Source organism: Pundamilia nyererei, unplaced genomic scaffold (assembly GCF_000239375.1).
Source record: "Pundamilia nyererei isolate P.nyererei 1_Seehausen unplaced genomic scaffold, PunNye1.0 scaffold00050, whole genome shotgun sequence".
Taxonomy (NCBI): Eukaryota; Metazoa; Chordata; class Actinopteri; order Cichliformes; family Cichlidae; genus Pundamilia; species Pundamilia nyererei.
In genome coordinates this window covers 378,921-405,519 of record NW_005187451.1, presented here as the reverse complement: position 1 = coordinate 405,519, position 26,599 = coordinate 378,921, and the positions used below count along the sequence as shown (strand labels likewise).

The 26,599-nt window shown below is 39.8% G+C and overlaps 1 protein-coding gene across 1 annotated transcript in view; it reads left to right on the top strand.

The window, feature by feature from the left end:
- Positions 1-18,119, top strand: part of tafa2 (TAFA chemokine like family member 2) — an 84,202-nt gene extending 66,083 nt beyond the window's left edge. The window contains exons 3-6 of the mRNA XM_005733091.1: positions 4,584-4,736; positions 8,196-8,320; positions 8,897-8,953; positions 17,453-18,119. Coding sequence (XP_005733148.1) covers positions 4,584-4,736; positions 8,196-8,320; positions 8,897-8,926 — 308 coding nt within the window. The 3' untranslated portion in view covers positions 8,927-8,953; positions 17,453-18,119. The remainder of the gene's footprint in view (positions 1-4,583; positions 4,737-8,195; positions 8,321-8,896; positions 8,954-17,452) is intronic.
- The last annotated feature ends 8,480 nt before the right edge of the window (positions 18,120-26,599 follow it).

The following is a 26,599-nucleotide window of genomic DNA, read 5'->3' as shown; positions in this document are numbered from 1 at the left end:
GTGTGTGTGTGTGTGTGTGTGTGTGTGTGTGTGTGTGTGTGTGTGTGTGTGTGTGGTGCCGAACCATAAAAACGTGCGATGCTTCAATAAACAGTCCTCAAGTGTACATCGTGACGATGTGTTGGTTCGATCTTTACAGTGGTTAAATAATATACAGTAATTATAAGGTATTATCTGAATTATAGACAATGCAGGCTCTTATCTATTGGTTCATCATTCTGGACACGATTTTTATTGTCTTGTCCTGAATTAGTTTCGCATCCCAGAACACAATCCAGCCCCAGCTCGTTTGTAGTACTTCATGTTGAAAAAAAAAGAATATTTTCCACTTTGGCGATTGGAGTTGCAGTTGCCAGAGAATCATCTCAATTCAACTAAAACACATCACAGATTTTTAGCTGTCATTTTTTTTTTAAAATATGCTGTTTATTCAAAATGTATCAGCTGCTTAGATTTAGGCATTAAAAATGACTTCATTATGTAAACAAAAACAAAAGATCAGGGATTTGGTTGAAATGCAGTGATTTTCTTAGTTTATAGCTGTTTTTATGTTTGCAATGTTGTAATTCCCACTGGGTCTGAACCAAACAAACTGGACCAATTGTGACAATGAACACAAAGAAACAGAGCATGTTTTGTGGGTGACTATTTCACATTTTACTAAACTATAAGCATTAAAATAGACAGTTTGGTGTGGTTTGGTCCAAAGCCTCCTCATTCTTGGTCTTACCTTGCTCGCCATAACTTAAAAAACCTGGAAATATTCCTGCTGTTAGTATAACCTAACTTTATTTCTCTTTATGCTGTAATTGGAACACCAACATTCTCTTGCGTCTCTCACTTATCTCAATTCCAACAATGTGTCTGCTAGAAGCGGGCAGATTGATCGAGGTATTGATATCAAGGCTGGTATTGGTATCACATTGATACTAGTGTGACAGGATCAATACTTTGTTTCTGTTCCCCAAGTTCAGGATGTAGCCAAATGAATTATGTTAAATTATTGTTGTTGTTTGGAAATGAAAAATGTGCTACTCTCCCCTGCATACGCTGCCTTTAGAGGATAAGAGTCAGTATCAGTATCACAGTATATACTCGGTATTTGACTGATACCAAAATATGCAGTATCACATGCCACTAATGTCTTCACAGAAGAAGTACTACCTACTCTATAAGTACTTATGAGTACTCACTCATAAGTATTTATAGTTTCCAGCGTCCATCTCAAAAAGGCTTGTCTAGTTTTTCATGCATGGCTGTTTTCATTTTTGCCATTTTTGGATAGAACCACAGTTGAGATGCAGACAGGACATATAGGACAAGAGAAAAGGCTACAACAAGCAACAAAAGTCCCCAGCCAGAGTCAGACTGGGGACGATGCAGTTACATGACATGCTTAGCCATCAGGGAGTCCCTGCATCCTGTTATTTAAATTTCATGGCATCATGCTGGTGCTATAAAATTTTGAAGGACGAATCTAAAAACATAACCACGGCAGCAGCAGCTGTGGTGTATCCGGAGCCAGAGGGATCCTCTCTGTCAAAGCGGAGCACAACAGGCTAAAAGATGGACTTTGTGTGAGGAGGACTGAATGATTCCTGAGTGAAATGCTTTCTCTGTATCTGCTGGCAGTGTGCGCTGAGCAGGCATCCAAAAAGAACTCTAAATCCAGTCAGAAACACCATTGCTTCTCAGTATGAAGCTGCTGGCAGCACAAAGACCTAAAGCAGCTCAGCTTACTGTGTGTTTGTCTTTCATATCTTTTTTTCTTATTTGCAGTAAGCATCCCGCTACTTTTGGATGGCTACCTACCTGGTGATTTGAGAAAGGATGGTGAGGATAGAGCAGACACGCATAATCAAAAACAGGACGTCCCCTTGCTCTTCCTGTGTTGTTGTTTCTTTGCTTTTTGTATTTTAAGTATTGTGGGTTTTTTTGCCCGATGATAACATGTATAATATGTGTGAAATATTTGATCCTATCACTTCGTAGAGATTAGATAACCAAAAACATGGAGCAGCAAATATCAGAGCCTCAGTAAAAGTCATATTTTCTGAACTCAAATAAGATAACAGATGCTTTTGTGTTGCGTGTTGTCAGATTTAATATCATTCGGTCTCAGAAAAGCAGCTGATTCCATCGCCTTTAGAGCTGCTTGTTACAGCAGCCAAACTGTTGCTGTCCACAGACGTAACACGCTGAAGTGAAAATGAAATTAACCAGGCTTAGTTGAGTTGCTCGAGTACAGACTGTTAGGACCAGTTTCATGCAGTCGTTTCAGATTTACTGTTTACCGCAGCGGCAGCAGTGTGTATCTCAGCAGAAGGACACCTCATGAAAATGTCACATGCAATTAAAAGAGGATGGAGCAGCTCAGGCTCTAAATAATTCAGACAATAGAGCGTGATCTGGAAATTGGCTCCACATACTGCAGCGCTGCACTTTCGCCTTCACAGACCTGATTTTGTTTGTTTGTTTGTTTGCTTTTTGTTTCGACAGAATGCTGCTTGCTGGGATAAATCTAGAACAGCATCATACTTGAGTAATTCTTCATATACACAGTGCCATTTTCTATTTTTACATAGACATATTTACGATTATATTTATTGTGCAAATGATGCCAGAGGCTGACTGGTCACCATATTATCCTCTGTAAAGAGCTGGATTACAGTTTCAGCAATCAGACTTCAGAGCCAAACTTAAGTAAGTAATGATCTTAAAGGGACTCTGACCATCAGGGCTATCTAAGGACTTTTCATGAAAACAAAACAAAGGCTATTTTTTTTTAGTGTTTCATAATCATAACATATTGAGTGACTTTCCCACATGGAAAACTTCTCAGATATACACAATTATTATCAGTCATTTGTATGTATTACACGACATATGCCTCATGCTCTGTATAAAAGTGCAGCCTTCTGCATTTTACCTGTAAAAGATAATTTGATGATTTATGTACAAGTTGTGTAAAAAAGAAATTGAGCTGAAACTGACTGTTTTCATTGATATTGTTCACATTCAGCCTTAAAACAAAAGAAATCCTTTCTCTGTGTCTTAGGGTTGGACATAGAGACATTTACTCTTCTTACCTGTGCAACTGGCACACTATTCTGTGGGCTGATCATACTCGGAAGCTTTGTGGGTCCCGGTGAACTCAGAAGCGAGTATGGCAGATTGTTGTAGTCACGACACCTTTTGCATTAAAGCCAGCAGCCTTACAACCCACCAATCGAAAACAATACCCTTCTACCTTGCAAAATCAAGACAGGCCTGGCTTTGATGTCCTCCTTAGGCCCAGAAAGTGCTGCCTGCTTCTTGGACAAGTTCACAGACTAACAGGATGGCACTTTTTAAGTTTTTATTGTTAAAAGTATCCTCAGCTGATAGGGCTGAACAAATTTCTTGGCCCACACATCCTGCAGCCAGGGCAGTACCTGTACCTATTTGTTCATTGGATTTAAAGTGCAAAGTATCCATTTTAGTGTCACAAAAAATTGAGAGTGATATCAAATGCCAGCTTAGACTGCAGAGCAGCGGGAGCCACACAAAGAACATTGCTGGGGTTCCAGGTGCCGTTATTTCAACTTCACCTCTGCAACTCCAACTCTTTCTTAAACTGGAAATCCCTATCACACTCCTCCCTCTTCAGCTGGAAGCATGCTAGACAACATCAACCTAGCATTAGCCATAGCCAAGTGAAGACTGCAGAAAGTGAGTCAAAGTGGGGGCGTGTCATCGGCCTGTTCTCAGTTAGTACCTGTACAACAGGTGCAGAAGCAGGCGGTACTATAGTCTACCCTGACAATAGGGAAACACGTCTAGTATAGCCACCACGTCAGCCCCTGCCAAGCTAGGATATTTGATAAATGCTAGCAAGTTAACAATCCCCTTCTCTACTAAACCAGACACCGGGGCTGCCAGTGATTCACTCAGAGCTGTTGAAAAACTGACACCAAAGAAAGATGCCACCTCATTAAAATACTTTTTCCTAGAAACTGGTTGAGTGAATAGAAGAAGCAACAGCCAAATCTACATACAGGTCAGCTAACCAGCTAATACCCTGCTGATTAGCCAATCTGAAAAACACAGCAGTAAGGAGAACAATAACAATTTTAGTGGTCTTCTAAGATCTTAAATCCTATATATTTGATAGTAATATATATATATATATATATATAGATATATGAGTTGAAATGTAACTGTTTAACTGGAGCCTAACACATTAGGGCTACTTCACAAAGCAGAAAGCCTGCCTTAGAAAGCTGAATCTGGGGTCACTATATGATATGCAAATTATATAGCATATGTTGGCCTTTGCTTCTTGTTAAAGCTGTCACTTGTGAATCATACAAATTTATAGACTGGTACTGTTCACATAACGAGAGAAGCCTGTGATAAATGAGCTCTTTTAAGGAAATTAGTGGCCTTTTTGCTTTCAGGCTAATCGTTCCCACAGATGAAAGACCAAAGAGAGATATTATCTTGGGATTCAATCCAAGGCCAGTAGTGCAGCTTCAAATGAGTGTTCAAACTACAGTGAATCATTCAATGAGCACTGACTTTTTCTATCATTTCCCCAGCAGCCCACCATGTTCGAACTGGCACCTGCGAGGTGGTGGCGTTGCACCGCTGCTGCAACAAGAACAAAATTGAGGAGCGGTCGCAAACTGTGAAGTGCTCCTGCTTTCCCGGACAAGTGGCAGGCACCACCAGAGCTGCCCCATCGTGCGTAGATGGTATGTTCCAGTAACCGAATATTTCATTGGCAGTGTTCACCTTTTTTTTTTTTGCTGATACTCCATCCCACAGATTTTGAGGGAGACTTGCTGAGGTCAGTGATAAATGCCAGTACATACAGTACCAAGTCTACTATTGAAGGAATATGCTAAAAGAGTACAATTTCTTATCAGTCACAGCACAGAGAAATGAACCAACACATATCCCCTTTTTTCAATACGTTTTAGACATTGTTCTGTTTTTGTAGTCCATTTATAAAATGAAGAAAACAGACACACAGTTATATCAGCTTCCCAACGCCTAAGATGGCATAGTTATGACTTATTTTATTCAACTAAAGCTCAAAATCCTCAAAACACTTTGTAACTGCTTCTGTGCTTGATACATCCTGTGGAATACACAATGAACCTGTAATTAAAACTCATTGAAATATTCTCACAGTTTGAGGTGTCCTGATGAAGCCCCAGGGCTTTGCAGAGACTCTCCTGAAGGGTTTTTAAAGTGACTGATAAATGAATGTGACGCTGTCCAATGCAGACTGTAAAGTCGATGACCCAGAAGGTCTCTTAGCATGCTAATGTGTCAGCTGAAGTGGCTGCTTCTCTTTGGTTTGAAAAGCACGGATTTCTGGCTAAACTCTGGACCCAGTCGTGTTTGACCTATTCCTTGACATTTTAGTATTGACATTTTCTGCAAATTAGAGCTGTGAGCCACTGGCCTCAGTTTAAAGCTCCATGGGTGATCTCAGAGAAGAATGATCAGCACTTAACCTTTTAATTATTCTTTCTTCCTCAACCAGGGATTACCTTTAGCTGCACTCAGTGTGAGACAATCTCCACTTTATATGAAGATAAATGAACCTGCAGACATCTGAGAAAACTTGAAGAGATCTGAAGGTGTAATTTTAGAGAGGCAGCTACAGAAGATACCCGAAAACTTTACTGAATGGATTTTGTACTACCATATTGTTGTATAGCCACTTAACAAAACAGGCTTTTACATCTTTGCCTTGATAATCTGATAATGGGCAATTATCAAGGCTTTGCAGTGTCTGCAGTGCTTGCTGGTGTTCACTGTGTTGCCAGTTTTGGACCCAGATTACTCCGCGAGGCTCCTGACTATGGTAGCCGTAGTGCTCCGACAATCCATCAAGCGGTGCAGCTTCGTATCTTACCAAAGTCATACTAAAACATTTTTTGACAGATTTTGAGCGCCGTGTACATCATAAAAGCAGTTCGAGATCAGTAATCACATCCAGAATTCCTACAAAAGACGCACCGGATTATAAGGTGCACTCGATTTTTGTGAAAATTAAAGGATTTGAAGTCAGATCTGCGTGTCTCCAGTGTGATCATTTATGAGTATAAACCCAAGGTCAGTGCATTGATTCAAAGGCATTTTTATGGCTACACTAAAACAATCAAGGAAAAATAAAGCATAACTTTAATTCTTTTTCCCAGATGTTTTCACTCTGAGCTGCCCTCGTGCCTTCACGGCATCATTACCTGTTAAGTGAGATGTATCCCATACACTTTTGGTATGTTTGTTCATCAATACTCCCATTTCATTTCATGAGAAACCTTTGTGGCTTTTTAATAGCTGCTGTTACACAACCACCATCTGCTTGTAGTTGACCTGATGCACTTTTTACACCACACTGCTGCCATAACCCCAGCTGTGTAATTCAAATTGATTCCCTCATGTCATAACTTCTCCATTCTCTGCAATTTAATGGAGTGAGGCTCCAGCGGTATATGTGGATTATAATACCCATTCTCTTCATTAGGAAGTACACTAACAGCAGTGAAGGGGGTTGTGGAACGTGGATAATGACCTCTGTAATAAGCCAAATTTAAATAATGTCTTGTAGATCGCAGCATTAGCGGTTTAATGCTCACTGTTGCAGAGGCAGATGAGTTGGTGTTCTCAATGCAACTCAGTGATTTCCATTTACATGACTGAAGTCACATCTGTTCGTAGTTCCCGTCCCACCCTTACACGTGGATCAGATTTGTCACAAGATTGTTTGAATACCTGAAATAGAGGTGAGTGTTGCCAGTCAAAAAGCAAATCTTACATCATTTAAGACAGCTGTCGGAAGGTGACATGGCTTGCTGAGAGACAGGTATGATGATTTGATTTATATCCGATGGGAACCTTCATCTCAGGCTCATAACGTTGTGTGGAAATGTTCTTGAGACCTAAACAAAAATGGTGTCGAAATGAAATTGCAAAATAAAATGCAAATGACTTTTAATATAAAAACAAAACATTTATGAATTCTAAATGTGTGATGGTAAACATGGTTTTCTTCTTTATTAGTTAGCAATATTCAACAAAGAATCACCTACTTTAGGTTTTTGAGTACATTGTGGCAGACATGTTTGTGACACGGCTGCAGGAGAAGCCGATGCAGCTCGTCACACCGCCCTGCATAAATAGTACTGGGTCCTGAGTGTGTGGTTGTTGTGGGTGATGTGTGCAGCTGGCAGCGGGAGAGCTGCAGCTGAGTGTGTGAAATAATAATAAAGTACGCTGAAAATGATGGAAATGTGGTCGGGTCTGCCGAGGATTTATTACAAGCATTTTTTTTTACCTTATTTTGACATGTTAAACCAACTGTCTGACTAATCAACATTTAACAACCACTGCTAGTGGTTGACAAATGGCCCAACAGGTCTGTGTGTGGCTGAGGTCTTTGTCAACAGAAAGATAACCAACCATGAACATCTGAAGAGTGTGTGCAGTGGCAAATCTTTATAAATGCAAAATAAATTAAGAGAAGAGTTTGCCTTACACTCATAATACACTCGTTATGGGGCGATCGTGGCTCAAGAGTTGGGAGTTCGTCTTGTAATTGGAAGGTTGCCGGTTCGAGCCCCGGCTTGGACAGTCTTGGTCGTTGTGTCCTTGGGCAGGACACTTCACCCGTTGCCTACTGGTGGTGGTCAGAGGGCCCGGTGGCGCCAGTGTCCGGCAGCCTCGCCTCTGTCAGTGCGCCCCAGGGTGGCTGTGGCTACATGTAGCTGCCATCACCAGTGTGTGAATGAATGGGTGAATGACTGGATATGTAAAGTGCTTTGGGGTCCTTAGGGACTAGTAAAGCGCTATATAAATACAGGCCATTTACCATAATCCTTTACAGCCATCTTGTTCCTGGTTATTTGTTACCTGTTTGTGTTTGACTTTTAGTGGGATTGTTGATTATATCCATCTATAAATATATTAACTACTCTTTTTTAAAACAGTATGCTAAGTTAGCAAATCTGCAGGGACACAATGTCAGTGAAATGTGAAATGAGCTCTGGATTAGCAGCTAAACCAACTTTATCATTCAAAAGTGGAAAAAAAGAAATAAGCACGACAGTCTAGTCCTTTATCAGTATTTCCTAACCATAATACTGTGAACAAAGATATTTCCACCTATTTGTTCTTTGACCTTTATGTCTTTTTGTTAGCGTCAATAGTGGAACAGAAGTGGTGGTGTCAGATGCATCCGTGCCTTGATGGGGAGGAATGCAAAGTTCTTCCTGATCTGAAAGGTTGGAGCTGTGCTACAGGAAACAAGATCAAAACCACTAAGGTAAGGTTAACCCACAAGTCTTCACTGGTGCCACATCCAAACCTGTTGAATCTGACCTAACCCACTTCAGCTCTACAAGGTCAACAGGCTGCGGCTTCTATTACCGTTGTCTCTTCTGCCTTTACCTAAAAACTGATGTTTGCAGTCGGTGCTTGGACCCCCTGGGGCCTGTAATCAATGGGCTGCCATGTCTCCTTAGCACTTTCAGGCCACTTCAAGCACCCAAACTGGCCAATTACTCACTCCAATTACCTGCTTTTAACGTTGTAACGTGATGCCCGTATCCTTCACTGTGTTATGATGACCCGTAGACTTCAGTTCTGCCTCTCTCCATGTACTTAATTATTTAAACTGCCTGCACCACACCTGCCGGGAGCCGGGAGCCTGGAGCCTGGGGCTATTGATTAAGGGATTTGTCGAGACCTCAAAATGGGATTATTTTATATTATATATATACATACATCTTTGTAATCATTTTTTGCTTTTAGTGGTCCAGGCTTCTGAGATGAGTGATATCTGGGAACAGATTGAGGTAATTATCACGTGGTGACTGTATTTTCTTTTGTTGTTTGACAGATTTCTGCTGACAGAGACCAGCTTTGGTAACGTCAGATGCTTCACAGCGGCGTCCAGGTGATAAATCTGTTATTGTTCTCCTTATTATATTTGAAGTTTCAAACATTTACTTGTCTCAATTCATTAGAATCCTCACTTTCATTTTGAACATAAAGAATTTTCAAAGATGGCTCATTTTTACGTTATAGTCAAATTATATTATTAAGTACATCTCTCCCAGTAACGTAACCACACTAGAGAGTTGAATGAGAAGAGGTTTATGATCCAAACACACAACAACAACCTGTTCAAAGCATCAGCATTTCCCAGCGGATTTATCTTGCACACCTTTGAACTCAGTCAGAGAAACAAGTTTCTTAAGTTTCAGATCTTTCTGCAGGCTGCTTAAAGCAGCGGGGGGGTCACGCTTTCTTCTTCACCTTTGCTTAGCTTTTCGGGAAAACAGCACAACATAAACTAGGAACTCAGCTATTCTGACCTGTATAGTTGTATCATAAATGCATCGAATGCACCCCAGAAGCACCTCGAGAGTTCAAAATATAAACCATGCAGCGACGGGCTACCACAAAGCTCGGAACCCAGTGGGGAATAGAGTCGGTTTGGAGCACGTCTCAGCAAGAAAAACAGTGTCTGACATGTAAATATGCTGAGACGCAACAATGACTTTTGCACATTTAGAGCCCCAAATGGCAGCAAGAGGTAACAGTTTAAACTGTATCTTTTATACAGATAAACACAGACATCCTCAAAGGTGACAGCAGTAACCTGCGCTGTCTGCGATGCGTTATACCGCAGGGATGAGAGGGAACAAAAACTCTAATGTGGGCTAGTGGCGCTTTTTTATTACACTGTTTATAGTTCTCTTATAATTTTATATTTTTAAACCTCTGCTCATCCTCCACATACTCGATTCACGATTCAATTTGAACAGATGAAAAAGTCTACAGCATCTCACGCTGAGGAGAATCATTACTCTGGGAGATTTGTGTTTTGTTCTTGAAGTCGTTGTAGGACTTTTGTCATGTAATCTACCAAATGACACTGATTGTAAGTTATTGTAGAAAAATGGCAGAGAAAGTAAAAGAAAGAGAAATAAACACCCTCTGGATTGCTCCTAGGATATGCCCAGGCAAATGTTATTGTACAGTACTTTTAGACTCCTTTATTTGTTCATCTATCATCCGTCTGCTTATGATCACTCATTTATGGATTGAGTTAATGGTAATTCACTTCTCTTCTTAAGGTATAGACTACATTACTTTCAGCTCAGGGTAGAAGTAGGACACCATCTCTTTGCTCTGTTGTTCAGTGGATGTGCGTATGGAGAATAGTGCCATGTTACCTGAAGGATTTGATAAAGTTGGGGGGGGGAAAAGTCCACCTTTACTGCTTCCATAGGAATTAAGAGTACAAGTACCAGCCAGGTGATGTTAATTAAATGCACTTGATTAATTGATCATCTGCAAGTGTGAGGACCTCTATAACAGAACCATATTTGGTACCTTGTTGCTCCAATCGTCCGAGGAGTGGACACACCAGCAAATTCACACCAAGGTCAGACTGTGCAGTGTTTAGAGAAACAGCAACATCTCAGACTCTGAGTTAGCATATTAAAGGTTTATTTAATGACAGTACAATTAGGAAAAGACTTAATGAGCATGGCTTGTTTGGAAGTGTTGCCAGGAGAAAGCCTCTTGTCTCTAAAAAGAACATGGCAGCACAGCTTATGTTTGAACAAACCACAAGACCTCTGCATCAATGTCCTTTGAACAGACGAGACCAAAGTGCAGCTGTTTGCCCATAATGCACAGCGGCACATCTGGTTTAAACCAAACACTACATATCAGCACAAACACCTCATATGAACTATCGAGCACGGTGGTGGCGGGGTTATGATTTGTGCTCGTTGTCTTGGACAGCTTGCTGTGATTTAATGGGCCATGTACTGCTCTGTATACCAAAATATTTTAGAGCAAAATGTGAGTAAAGCTTGGCTAAAACTGACTGAAATGCTGTGGTGGAACCTTCAGAGAGTTGTACATAAATGAATGGATGCAAACCTCAATGAAATGAAGCAACATTGTAAAGAAGAGCCTCCCACAATGATGTGAGAGGCTGATGAAACCATACAGGAAACAGTTACTTCAAGCTATTACTGCTAAAGGTGGTTCTACAAGCTGCTAAATGATAGGGAGGACTTAGTTTTTTACAGGACTGCACACAGTCATGTGAAAACTTTCTTTTTCATGACTCGACATAGTCATTTGCACTGGAAAGAGCTTTTTCTGGTATAATAAAAGCGCCCTTTGCCTTGCATTCTTCTGGGAGAATCTCATGGCACTAAACTGCTCTTTTAATTGGAAGAAATTAAAAGTGGGAATATATCAGCTAGCTCACCTTTATCATCAGGAAATAACTAATGCTCCCATACAGAGAGAGGCAGAGACATTTCTTTAAACTGATCACTCAGCATTGCCCTCGGTCTCTCACAGTCACCATCTTTCTGTCTCAGCTGCTGGTGCTAAAAAGCTGCATGCTTTGAAGTAGACTACACTACAATACATCACATGACCTTAATAGAAAGCAGAGGGTCTGTAGTTTTGATGGTATTTCAAATGATTTGGGGATTTCTAAATATCCTGATATACCAGGCATATACCATAATATTGTCAGAGTGCTTGAGCCTATTTGTTTTTGCCTGTGGATCTGACTATGTTAAAGAGTAAAACACAGTGAATCGTGTCTTCAGTACTGGATCAATAGCTTGTTTTGTTTGAATTTAGCAAACGTAATAAACAGGAATGCCTAAAACTAACTGATATGCTGATATTTCCATTGCTATGCTGCCACTGAGATAAAGTGATGTTTTTTTTAAGTGAAACTTCGAGGCACAGCCTGCTTAGATTTCAGAGCCATTACATTTCAGAGCGTGAAAAATTGCTATGACAGTCATGAACGTCACCCCGAGTCCTTGAAATCTTAAAACCCTGAGCTACATCATTTTGTAAGGAATGATAATAATAACTAGCGGGACCAATAACTACAAAGCAAACAATGTAACTGTGAGAGCTGAGCTGCAGATCAATACTTGTTTTCACTCACTGATCTTTGGTTAGCTGCAAACACTGTTTTGAAAAGAGCTCATCATTTCTGTGCTCTAACACTTTTAACTATGTGACTTTTTTTCCAGCTGTGGCTGAAAATGCAAGCCACCCTAACCCTTTTTTGTTTTTTAAATATTGCTGCTTCAAAATTTAAATGTAAATTTTTAAGAGGACAACAAAATTTTTAAAGACATCAGCTGCACAGAGTTGGATACAAACGGAGCCCACCCTGAGGTACAATCCTCCCCCCCTGATAAGAGCCTGTTTTTTCCTTACCTGTGTTGCAATCCTGGTTTGAATGTCATTAACGCCTTGAAAAGTGAATACTGAAAGTTTTCTTCTTCTCCCACCCTGCTACATCCTTGATACTAATCTGCTATGCTTCTACCATTTAAATAAACGCAGACTAGCACCACACCTATAAATTTCCCAGAAGAACAGTGACTACGAGTTTTGATTTGTGGCAGAAATTGCCCAATAGTCCAGAGCGTGAAACTTAATTTGGAGAAAGGTGGCTCTGTGGTGCCACCACTTTCAGTTTCTGCTGATTTTACAGGCTGATTCACACATTAAAATCACTCCCTGTTCATCTTTAAAATGGCCATCCTGCGAAAAGCCCGGTCATGGTAGTTAGAACACAAAACATATTGCAGGAAAGGACACTGCAGTGTTCCAATTACACAGCTAAATGACACAAACATGAGCCCTGTACCTGCTGTGTTAAGACTTTGAGCCAGCCTTTCTTCATGAGCTGAATAGAAATGAAGCTTTTGCCAGTTAAATTAGCACTTGCCAGCCACCAATTAAATTAACACAATACTCAGGGAAGACTTGGTTTTTCCTCTTAGTATTTTCGGCGGTGTTTGAGACACTCGAATCCTGGTAATGATCCACCTCCTGAGTTGAAACGCAGCGTAGATCCATCTCTGAAGACAGTTTCTCTCCTGACAAGAAATGACTTTGCTCTTTGTCATTTCAGCCTGAAATTATTCTCAAATTAGTACCACATTAATCACAATGACAGCCCTGAATATAAATGGCTCTATAAAAAAGAGGGAAGAATTTATCTCAAGCTTGTTCAGCAACCAGCAAAGTGGTGCAACCACCTGAACTTATGGAAACTCTTCACTCTCTGCTTGATGTGATTATGCTGGTTTTCTTGTCAAGTGGTGGCCTGATGGTTCTTGGATTGTTTTCCTTTCCTGCATAATTGTGGATGATTAAAATAAAACTATGCATCGCCATGCTGCTCTGCCCAATTCTTCATCAAACAGACCATTTGTGAATTAATCTAACCAGGCTGTCAGAGCTGTCTGTTTCCTGTCAGAAGTTCAGCATCAATAATGGGGGCCTTACAAGTCCGCCAATGGCTTCCTTCAGTTCGTCAAACCTACGTGGCGCCTGACAGGCGGTTGGAATTGATAGGGGACGTCGTTATGAAGGTTGTTATGCTAGGCTCCTCGAGTCTTTTCCAGAATGTACTTTTAGAGGAGCAGAGGAGCTGCCAGTCAGCTGCCGAGCTTCATGACAGGCAATTTAATCTCAAGGAGAATGGAGGTCTTTGCAGTATGTCACAGCGGAGAACTCGGAAACAACCCACCAGCATCTTATTTCCTCATGTTGCACTGTATGTACAGCACTGTGATAACAATTTATGCAGATACAAAAGGCTGTTAGTTTTTAGGAACAGGAAGAAGACTAATCTGAAAGAGCTCCAGATGTGTTTCACATCAGCAGGAGTTGCTGCACAGAGTTTTGAACCACTGGCAGAAGTGGCTGCCAACTGCTACTAACAACTGCAGCAAGTATCCAGTATTTTTATATAACACTACATCTCATCCATCCATCCATCCATCCGCTTCTCAGGGTTGCTGGAGCCTATCCCAGCTGTCATAGGGCAAGAGGCGGGGTACACCCTGCGCAGGTCACCAGTCTGTCGCAGGGCTAACACACAGAGACAGACAACCATTCACACTCACATTCACTCCTATGGGCAATTTGGATTAATCAATTAACCTATCCCCACAAACTGCATGTCTTTGGATGGTGGGAGGAAGCCGGAGTACCCGGAGGGAACCCACGCAAACACGGGGAGAACATGCAAACTCCACACAGATAGACCCCGGCCTGATGGTGGAATTGAACTCAGGACCTTCTTGCTGCAACAGTGCTAACCACCATACTGCCCACTACACCACCACTATATCTAATGTTATGTTAAATGCTTGCTCTTCTTCATGAAAGGGGAATACCAGCCAACTTGGTCCAGTGTGCACTACACTCAGTTTGAATGTTGTGGTGATTATATTGTAGCTCTCATATAGCCTTGAAAATCTCTGGCTCTATACAGACCAGTTTTTTAGTCCTACCAGTTTAATCTTTCGTTATATAGTAAATGCATAAAAAGCAACTGTAAAAAGCACACAGACCTTATGCTCATTTATTGTACAGGAATAATTTAAAGAGTTTTCACATTTCATAGCACAAGTAGGTAAAGGGATTTTAGACCAAATGTTATTACCTCCACCAAGGAGGTTATGTTTTTGGTAGGATTTGCATGCCTGTCATTCTGTATGTAAACATGATAGCCTGAAAAATTTTGAATAAATTCTGAGGGGTGTAGAAGGGAGTCATGTTAGGCAAAACTACTACTAAATTTTACCTTACATCCATCACGGTCTTCAAGGTCAACTTTAAGTGATGAAGCATGAACCCTGCTTCCGAGTCCAAATTACTCTGCGTTTATTAAGGCTGTTGTGCTTTTAACATTTTTAATGTTTTCTTTCTTAATCTATTCAATCTGAACAAGCCCCTAAAAACATTCAGTGATCACTGCCGGCCTCTCTCGCTTTTTATTACCACTGTTCATTTTAAAGCTCAGTTTTCAAAACCTTACCATGTAATTATGTAGCTGTACATGGTAGCTAGCCACCATGTAACACATCATTATATACCAGCTAGCCCGACTTCAGTAAACCTAGAAATGTCACTGCTGTTTAGTTTTCTGTCTTCACGTAGCAGAGCTGTACGATTGAATTTTTCAGAAATCTCTCCGTCAGAACATGCTATGTCATGTTTAGGTGGAAACTAGCGAGCTAACTTCCTGCTAACTTCTAACTCTGGATGTTAAACTTAATTGTTACACCTGGTAAAGCAGCAACGCTGATCATTTTATTACGGATGAAAGAATTTAGACAGTTTTTAACTCTCAGTGATGCTACAGTGTTCATTTGACTTTGGGACCTGAAGCGGAGTTTGACAAAAATTGACAAAAAGCCTTGAAAAAAGTCCATAGAAATACTTGTTGGGTTAATTGTTGGCTGTGAATTAGCTTTAGATGTGGATGTGAGAGGTTGGGGTCGTTTTGACCCACCTCTTGCGCTATAGCATGTGGAATAAGCTCCAAACCTGTGACCTAAGCACTAGATAGACTTAATATAATTCATTTATAGATGGTCCGACACTCCCCAGTTAACAGTTAGATAGTAGATAGCTATCACATGATTGCATTATTATTGTTTGACTACTGCTCAGCCTAAGCAGTGGTAATATTTTAAAGATAATTTCTAATTTTTAATATAAGGCTACTGTTAAGCATTTTATTGGCCTATTTTTAAACTAATTACACAAAAAAAAAAAGCTAAAAAAACTAACAAAGAAGTTAATAAAGGAAACAGGACTAAAAGAAAATGTAAATACTTAAAGCATTTTACCTGTTTAGCTGATATCTGTCCACTTATGCCCACTAATTAATTACCTTAAGCGGAATCATCCATTGCTATAGGTGAATGCAATTAAATGTGACTGTGTTCTCTAGCTGGAGGTGGAAGATAAACTCCCCACTCCTTTCTGTCTCACACACTGTGTTTTTACAGAAGTGGAGAGCGGCTACCTAATCCTTTGCACCTATTCTGTCTGTGACACACAATTAGAGCTATAGCAACGGGATGTCGCCATATTATTCAGCTGCAATGTTTCGCCCGACCTTGCTGATCTCAGTCACTGAGTCTCACAAGTTTTCTTGCAGAAACCCAGCTAGACGGTTAGCACATGGCAAAGATTAGCATCAACAACTTTCCAGTCTAGAAGAAACAATCCCACTCTCTGAAGCAGTGGAAAGCTACTGTTACCATTCTTACTTTGAAAACCAGGCATGATTTCTTTCTGAGGGTATCTACTTTGGTGGTAAGAGTTACTAGGTGCTTCAGCCACTGGTATCCACCCAATTCACTTGAGCACATGTCCATCCACATTTGCCTTTCGATGGCCATTTCAAAAGGACATAACATCATGCTGATAAACAATATTTACCGTTAGTTTAATTCTTTTTTCACCTTTTATGTCTCTTGTTGCAACCTTAATTGTACAGACCCCTGGATTATCCATGTGTTTATGGAGACATTGTTTTGTGCACTGGTGCACAGTCATGTTGGAACAGGAAGGGGCCATCCCCAAACTGTTCCTGAAGCATTAGGAGTTTGTTTCACTGGAACTAAAGGGCCGAGCCCAACTCCTGAAAAACAACCCCACACCATAATCCCCCTCCACCAAACTTTACACTTGGCACAATGCAGTCACACAACGGTCATTCGACTGGCAACCACCAAACCCAGACTCGTCCATCAGATTGCCAGACGGAGAAGCATGATTCGTCATAGAGAACACAGCCCTGCTGCTCTTGAGTCTAGATGCAGTTTGCATTGTGCTTGCTTGTTAAGCTTCGTGCTTTCTCTCTGTTTTGTTGCTATGTTAAAAAGCAGCTTCTGTCAGGTTTGAAAAAAATGTTTTGCTTGTGTCCATTTAGCAAGTTCAGCAATCATGATGATTGGGTCATTTTTAGAGCCTGCCTCAAGTGGCCAATGTAGGTACTACAATTTTTGGCACTTCCACCATGGAGGCTGTTACTTGGATGGTGCTGAATGTGCCAGGGTTCTAGTCCTATAAGTCATATAACAGGTTATGTCATAGCTACACAGCAATGTCTTGATGCATCTGGACGTAGCATTTCTCCAGATGAACAGAATCAACCTACACAGCGATGTTCTTGTGGGGCTTTCAGACCATTTTAAACATTTTTCTTGTGAAGATGAAATCTGTTTCCTCACAGTGTCAAACATCAAAAGTAAGCAGCAAGAATGAAAAATCAGGGCTTCGAGATTTGAATAATGCATCTGATTCTGTTGTTGCTTTGCCAACATCTTTGACATGTCAATCAGCGTAGGCGGGAGCGTTCGGTTGATAAAGTTTAGTTTTATAACTGGTGGCTATGCTTTTCAGTTCTGTGCAGTTCCATTTTTTTTCTTCTTGTGACCTCAGACAGTTATATACTGTATGTCTATATATATATAAAAAATAATGTTATGTTCTGTAACTCTTTCATAGGTGATGTTTTGATGATCCTGCAGCTGTCCTGGCTCTGACTTTGTTTCATTAGGTTTCTCTTCTGATTTAGGTTGAACCAACAGTTCTGGCCCGCGGGATCATCAAAGGAGAAGAGAGTAATGCAAAGGACCTTTCTGTAAATAGAGACATCCTTTCTTCTGGAGTGCAGTTAAACTTTGGAAAACTTTGAATGCTTCTTCCTGAACTCTATGGACATCAAAAAGAGGAGCAGATCCCATTAAAAGTACTGATCATTCAGCGTTCCTTTTCAAAGGACTCCGTATGACTAGCCTTACCGGACAACAGGATTTAATCTGACATTGTGCTGCTTGTAGTAGAATACAACGGTGAACTTTGCCTATATGTTATTTATAGAGTAATACCTCGTTCACAGGTTTTTTTTGCATCACATGTTGTCCAGGGTGAACAGCAGGTCAGTATGTCGTATAAGCATTGCAAATATCGAACACAAAATGCATCGTGGCTTTCTTCTCTAACAGAGTGTACTTTGAAAAGTTTAATATGGGTTAAATATATTTAAATGGGGTGGTTTTCATAGAGATACACAGCCACAATCAAGAGGAATTCAACCCAAACGCTAAAACAAGGACATGTTACATGAAACCAGCACTTTAAAAAAAAAATGGCACCAACTGGTGAAACCTACCAGCTGTTACCAGACAGCAAGAGGAAACCATGTGTGGTCTGAAGGTCCTCTGAAAATCATCCTGTCATTTCAAGCCACTTTTATCAGTTTAAAATATATTGTTTATTATTATCATTATTATTATTAGTATTATTAATCTTTTTTGGAATATGGCTCGGGAGTTTGAATTTTTGACAAGAGCTTAGTGTAAATTAAACAGCATCTGACAGCAGCAGCGGTCCTGAAGCTGTTTTCAACTAGTTACTCAAGTATGATTTTCTGATCACCTTTTAGTAGGTATCGCTGACACTTCCGTTGTCTGTGTAAGTGATGACATCAGTAATAAACTATGGTTGTGTAACTAAAGCCACGTGTCTTTGAACCATCTGTATGTGACAGTGACTGAAAGGCTCCACAGTGTAGTGGCTTACACATTCACCTATCAGGTCTCTGGGAAGAGACACAAAGCTCTTTGGGGTTGGATCATGAGGGGCACCTGGTGTTATGGCAGCTCCTTAAACATGGCAGTCCCCTTTCTGGACTTTGGAGATTTTATGATTTTTTTTTATATGATGTTTTCTAAAACTGTGTCCCTATCTCTTCTGAATAAACAGGCACAGAATTTCATACAAACATTCGTGGATCCCAGAAAATGTTAAAGGTAAAGTGTGTTAAATGTCACCAGTAGAGGTCAGTAATTGCAGATTGCAGTCAACTCAATTCTGTTTTCTTACCCCTACTTATTCAAATGCACAATCCGAGCAACAGTGGCCGCTGTAGGATGAAACAACTTGGGTTCATGACAGCCTAGACTGAGTCTGCTGTTTACTTCACCTGTCAGGATCTGTCCACATCTATTGGACTGATGGCCTCCTGATGGCCTATGTAGATGAGTCCGTAAAGCAAACGTCTGTCAGATGACAGTGAGGTGAATTGTTGGTGATAGCCTGAACTTTGCTGGTGTTGTTTGCTGTTAGCTGGCAACTTTCTTTGAAGTGGATTTAACAAGGTTGGACTCTTAGTTAATAAATTAATATGATATTAGAATCAAACTGTTTATCGGAGGCATAACATTAGCTGGCATAATATTAGCTTATAACCAGATGTTGTTGTTTAGCCAGCTGGTTGTCAGCTGTCCTGAAATGGGAGGGTTCCAACTTTAGCTCGATAGATAGATGTTGAATGGTCATATATAGTTTGAAATAACTTTTTGTGACCTCAGAATTAAAACTAACATATAAGGTACACTAAATACACTTTACCAGTTAATTATTTATGTACTGCGTGTGACTGGTTTCTTAACATGTACATAAAACATGATTATGCAGAATGGAAATGCTCATCCTGGCTACTATATTCAACATGGCAGCCTCCATGACCTGGCAGCTACTTCTATGTTTTTAAATTTATGAGAATGCATCAGTTGGTTGGAAGACCAGATTACATGATCAGTGTATATTTATGATTACAAAATTCTCATTTCTGTTAAACAACCTACATAAAAAATAATTTTTCACGTACCTTTAAAGATTTTTCTTCTAGTGTCACCATGATGTTACCATTTGTGTCTAGAGATGAAATGTTTTAACAACTGTTTGCTGTGGAAAAGTGGAATTCGGTGCAGACACTCACTATCTTTGCAGACTGCAGTGAAACCACTCTAGCTGAAGTGCAGAATCTTTGTGTGGAAATTCCTGCAGACTCTTCTTTCAGCTTCTAAATTAAAATGGTAAAATGGCGTTTGCACTCATGATAATGTCAGGGGAAGTAGACCACTCACAGATGTCCTTTCTTACATTCACACACATACTACTAGAAGTACTCTGCTTTAGCTGAGGGAGCTTCCTGGATAGAGTGCACAGGAAGCAGCACAGACAGATGAAGCCTACCTAACAGATAACTGTCTATGCTATTCTAACATTTGCACAACCGGACATAACACAGACTGTAAGAGTAAGCTGTCGGTTTAACACCATGTGTTGGACATTTGCGTTTTCACACGCAGCTCTGCCTAAAAAAGTTCGGTACTGCAGGGCACATGTGAAACTTACGTTAGTGTTATAACTGCCATGCTTGCAACAACATTTAGCTTAGTGCTCCACTTTGCCTCGAGTAAGTGAACTGGTAGTTCTATAGCACTTTTCTGCTCTAACTGAGCACTCAAAGCACTGTTCATTACAAGCCTCATTCAAGCCAATCAAGCACTCTGTGCAAGCATAAGAAACATTCATGCACTCACACACGGATACATGCATTGGGAAGAAGTTGAGGTTTGGTATCCTGCCCAAGGATGCTTTAACATGCAGACTGGAGGAGTACAGTAGGAGACAACCTGCTCTGCTTCCCAAACCACACTTTTAAAATACAGCTGCAGTGCTAGGGGTCATTTTAAAGTGCAAATGTATATGCCCAGAACAGTCTACAACCTCCTGATGAGGCTGCAAGTAATTTACGCAACACATTTCACTTGTAATTTGTAAAATTAGATATATTTAAGAGTAGCCACACAGCCAGAATTCTGACTGTTAGCCTCCTTTCATTGTATTAATGTTTCTTTAATCTTACACCAGCAATCGGAGGGAAACAGAGGAGCCACAGGGAAATCGGACAAAACTAAATATGTTCTGTAAGTTGTTTTTTTTTATAATTGTTTTGATATGAAAGATAACATGAAGTCTCACAACACTTGTGTGAAAGTGAAATATAATAATAATAATAATAATAATAATAATAATAATAATAATAATAATAATCAATATTAAAATAATAATAAGGATAAGGATTTAAGGATAACGCCACACTCTTCTCGCTGACAATTCCAGGTCATCTATAATTTATTTTTTGCAAATAATAATAATAATAATAATAATAATAATAATAAAATCTCCTAGCATAACAGATACATTTAGAGAAGTGTAGGAAGGTCTCTTTCTCCTCTTATCTGCATCGTCTTCCCTGTTTGCGGTGGCAGCATTTTCCTATAGTAGCAACAACTCTGGAGCTCCTCCTGTCTGGTCGCCCTTCCCTTGCCCCCAACAAAAAACCGACTCTGAGCACAGGTGGATGTTGGGGTGGCGGTGGGGTTGAGAAAAAAAAAGAAGCAGTGGAATTGACACGTGATTGGAGATTCTGCAGCTCAACTCGAACACCAAAGCTGGGAGGTGGTGTTTGGAAGATGAGGCATGTTAGTGTTCATGACGAAGCACAGCTCTCGTTGCCTGCCTGAACTAGCTCGCTGGAATTTTGCAGTTTATTTTAGCCTTAAACTCAAAGCACTTTCTACACTTTTTAATATAAATCTAATCCAGTACAACACTTCTGCTTTCATAATGTTTATTATATTCAAATTGTGTTGCAGCTGTTTTGGCTGATTCAGCTGCTCTGGGACTGTTGACAGAATTGATTTGCACAGGATGGGCAGTGGATTTTAAAACAAATGATCAACAACAACAACAAAAATTGTTACATTTACTGTTCAGGAATAACTGTCATTTTTATACAAAGTTCACCATTTTCAGAGGCTCAAAAATAATTGGACAGACTACCATGAGTTTCAGTGTAAGGACTGTTTTAAATACTTGGATGAATATCTTTTCAATCAGACCCCATGGACATGACCGAATGCTGCATTTCCAAAATCGAGATGCTCTGCCAGGTCTTTACTACAGCCACCTTGTGTTGCTGCTTGTTTGTGGGTCTCTTTGCATTTGTTGAGACTGAGACATTGACAGAACATCTAATTTCTGAGTTTGAGCAGAATTGGAGATTTTATCCTGCTACTTCTGTCAGCAGTCACATCAACAATAAACACTAGTGATCCTGTTCTTCTTATGCAATAACACTGCCTCCACCATGCTAGACATATAATGTGGTTTGCTTTGGATCATGAACTGTTCCTCTCCTTTTCCATGATTTGATCTCATGATTGTAGACTTTGACAATAACACGCTTACCTCTCTGGCAGTGTTCATGACTTGTTTAGAAGTTGAGTTCTTTTTCTCAACCATGGAAGTAATTCAGTCATTAGTAGGCCGGTGCATTACTTCTTTTAATGATAGAAGCAGATTGTTACTATCCCTCTTTCCAGCCTGATGATGGCCCTTCTCACTTGCATGGATGTCATATTTAAAATTACAGTGAAAAGCTATAAAATACAAATTCAATGCTTTGAATAAACTTTATTACTCCTGCTTTATTTGTCATTAAATTAAAAGGGAACAGGCCTCGTATGTCTATGCAACTGCTAGTCATTCAGTTGTCCAGTTACTTTTGAGCCTCTTAAAAATGGTTAATGCACATAAACACTGCAATAATGTATTTATCAAACCTGGAAGTCTGCACTTCCATTCCATACTGATTGATTTAAAATCCACTGTGGTAGTTTACAGGGCCAAAACTATGAAAAGTGTCTCTTTGTACAACAAATTGTGAATCTAGCTGTATTACATTGATTGTAAAAGCTTCTTAGATAAGACTTTCTCTGTCACATCCTAAAATATCTGTAAATAGACATCTCCCTAAATTGGAACATCTCTGTGGAGAACACAGTTCAAGTCGAGCTTAATCAGTCGCTCTGCTGTCATTTAAGCTTCCATGTAGTGTCAATGGTCCTTTAAAAACGCATCGCCTCAGAGGGGTGTTGAAGTTATCAAATCAATACCCAAAGTTAGTTTTCAGCACATCTGAAAAAGGCCTGCCATGACTCCTGCCATCACATTTGAGAAAATCACAGAGTGTAGACAGATGAGTCGTTTTTTGATGTAAATCAGCAGGAAAAGTGGTCGCTTATTTTGAAATGCGCAGCTCTGCCACAGTATTACTCCTGCTTACTCCGTCTTTCTTTTTAATCTCACCTTGCCTTCCACAACAAGAATGCCATCTGTTATTATCATGTTGATCCATTCTGAGTATAATCTTTCTGCTTTGTAAAATGAAACAATCTTGTGAATAATGACTCTATTTGTGTGTTTGTCCTCTGAGGGTGAATTGGTGCAACTTGCTCCTCTTGAAAATGTTCTAAAATCACATATGGATGTTTCATCACAGCGACACACTGTGTTTTAGCAGCAATTTTCTTTTTTTTTTTTTTTTTTTTTTTTTTTTAGCAGCAATTTTCTATTGAGACAAGAGACACAAGAGCCATCAGGTTGTTTCCCCTGCTGTAGACACCCAAGTTGGATTCTAATTTAAAGCTGTTTTAATGAAAAATATACCACTAATATATAACTGCAATGGAAAGGTTGTCACTACAGTTAAACCAACTAAACACTTTGAACAGTTATTCAGTTTCTTTCAGCTTTACAATGAGTTTTTGCATCTTCCGGTTCATTGTTTTGGTGTTACAATTCTAATCATGTTACACAACCAGCCGAGTGACAAGCAAAGCACAAGGACAATTAACTGTTAAAAATAATACGCCGTTAGGTCATGTTGTGCCAGCTAGAGTTTCTACAGCCAGATGATACAATATAATAATGTAAAGATATTGTGTGAGTTGCAATTAGTGTGTTTGTTATTCATATATAATATACTCATCTCAAATAAATAACATAAACTGTATGTAAAAGACCTGTCAAAGCAACTGCACCCCTAACATCAGTGCTTAAAAGTATCCACATGAAGCCCCGCCCCAAAAAATAAACCCTGGGTAGTAACAAAGTTTATTTAGTTATTCTTTTTCCATCTTCTTCAATAATAATAATAATAATAATAATAATAATAATAATAATAATAATAATAATAATGATAACATTAAGGATGGCAATTAAGACACCAGTAATGAAGAAAAATTTCAGACAGAAAGAAAAGTGTATAATTTGGTGGTCTAGTCACTGGAATCAAGAACAGAGGAAAAGGAAGCAAAGGAGAAAAAGTAACCGAGACCATGAACTCTGTAAGTTTAGTTCAATTAGAAATCTAATATTGAGGGTCTGATATTGAGTTGCTATCCCAACCCAATATCAGACCCTCAAAAAGGGTGAGCTATTGCACCAGTGGTGTTCATTCAATCAGAGCAAGCAAGGACAGCAGTGCTTGCCCAGTGAAATCTAAAGATTTAAAATAAATTATAACTATCGTCTCTGCCTTTCTGCAAACAGCACCACGTGCCACTCCATTATCCACGCAGGCATTTAGAAAACTGCAAACCCCCCCCCCCCAAAAAAAATAGAAAACAAAATAAAAGCAGGGTTTAATGTCATTATTTGTAAGCTAGTTTTTCAATTGTGTATTAAATACACAATTAAGGGTGTATTAACAAAAAATAGAACTCTTTGAAATTGACTGTTTTATGCATGTATGCATTTAAAAAATAGATTTTAAAAAATTAATTTCTGTCTTGCCTTGTTAAAAATTTCATGTTATGATGCTTGACATGTTCTTGCATACATATAGTCTGTTTGCAAAATTCTCTTTGTAAGTGTCAGTTTATGGAAAAGAAAGGACATTTGCACTTCCATGTACGTTAGTTTGAGTCATTTTAAGAGGAAAGATGTGACAGTAACAACAGCAATGAACCTCGAGAGAATAAAGTTGGTTGTGTTACCGTCTTGCTGTGATGGATGATTACATAGGATTGTTTGCAGAGGAAGCGTAGCCTGTGTATCCCCCAATGACGGGCAAACAATATGTTTAGAAAGATTCTGCACCTAAACTGTCAAAGTCCTCCTAAATGATAAAAATGTTTTAAGACACCAACTACTTTTTGAGTATCATGCTGAATTCTGCTGTCTGTTAGTCGAGGACCCCAGTGAGAAATTAGCTTGCACTGCTCTGGGAAGCACACTTATTAAAAAACTTCATCCCTTTGTCATAAAGGGACCCACTAGCCACAGCCCAGCAGGTCAAGACACACTGCACTAGATTACTGGAAAGGTTTTTGTTTTTTTACGTTACTGACAGGGCCATAAAGCTCCGGGGGGTACAGCTGCTTAGAGACATTTGAGAAAAAACGAAAAGAAAAAAAAAGAGATGGAGCTTGTTTTTTCAGGTTCCTAAATGGACCTCGATTTTCATTTTTCAACATGTTCTGTGCTTGCTTGCTGTTGTCTCTGGCTGTCAAACACAGTTACACTCAATGACTGCTTCCCAGCCTGCTATCCCTTTCCAAACAGAGTCTGTGAAATGTGTAGCGCCAAGAACAGAAGACAAGTGCCGCCCACAGCGACTTTCTCATGTTCTACGAGCAACTGAGTGCTTCCTTCAAACATCAAGCCTCATTCTTCATCACCAAAGGCATTCACGTTTTTGTTTTTTTTTTGGCAAAATGACAAACGGCCTCTGTGAATCAAAAGGCCGTGACACCAGCGGCCTCGGCATGTCAAAGCAGTTTGAAATTTCCTGGGTCAATCCTTGGCTGCCAGTGGTTGGCATCTGAGTCAGTTCAGAGGAGCATGAGTGGGGTGGGGTGAGCTGGGACTGCACAAAACAGAAAACCTCACTTTCAAAGCTTTGATTTCTTTCAAGAGATTCGCATGAAGCAAAAGGCAGGCAATTCTCTCTCCTTCTTCTATTTTTTTTCTTGCTGCAGTCATTACAAGAGCACATCAAAGCGATCTCCTCCTCTCACCATATGCTGTATAGTTTCATAATCTAATGAGGGTTTTGTAATTACACAGTCCACCAGGGGAATGGGCCTCATCGATTCTCTGGGAGAAGAAATTTCATTACACATACACACTGTAAACCGCCGATGCTATCGCCAGCTTTGTACTTTAATTTTATTTAATCGTTTTACAACAACAAAAGGACTTGTCAGAACTGTATGTTCGAGACAGAATTACAGATGTGAATATGAATCCCCTGATGGGGAATCTTTCAAAACGCTCCAGGCGAGAGGGGATATGTTGGAAAGTGGAGGCTTGCCAAGATATCGTTGCATATGGGGAATTTTTTCCATCCGATCATGTAATTTGTTTTCCCACAGCAACGTAGCAGTCTGCGTGACTTCTCTGTGCTTATATACAAATAATGAGTGTTGCTTTTTAGAGCTGAGCCTCGCGCTCAGGCAATAGAGAATGCTCTGATGCATTCATCAAACAATCAAATGGCGGAGATGCTCGCTGTAGTGGAATTATTGATATGTTTCTGCGGGTGTAATAAAAAACTAAAGCTGTTAGAAGTGTGGATTCGCACTAGCCTTCTCTCTGCTCTGTAGAATTAGTTTTACGTGCAGCCTGGGAACACCAACTCCAACTTCGCTTTGTCTCAGCTGATTAACCTACAGTTACTCAAGCTGTGACCAGAATGCCAGCAAACAGAGGCTTACAGAATCTTATCTCAGTCTTTCTATTCTTATCATTTCTCTCATATATTCATCATATGAAAATCGCACATACGACGCTATAGATCAGGACTCTTCTTTGCAACACCAGCTTTATTTAGCAGTAATATATTCAGTTCAGTTTTATTTATTTAGGGCTAAATTCAAATTCAAATTTTTATTTGTCACGTACACAGTCATACACAGTATGATATGTAGTGAAATGCTTGGACAACTGCTCGTGACCTAAAGAAAACAAAAAAGGAAAAGGCTATGAATAAGATAGGAAATAAATATGAAAAATTAAAAAG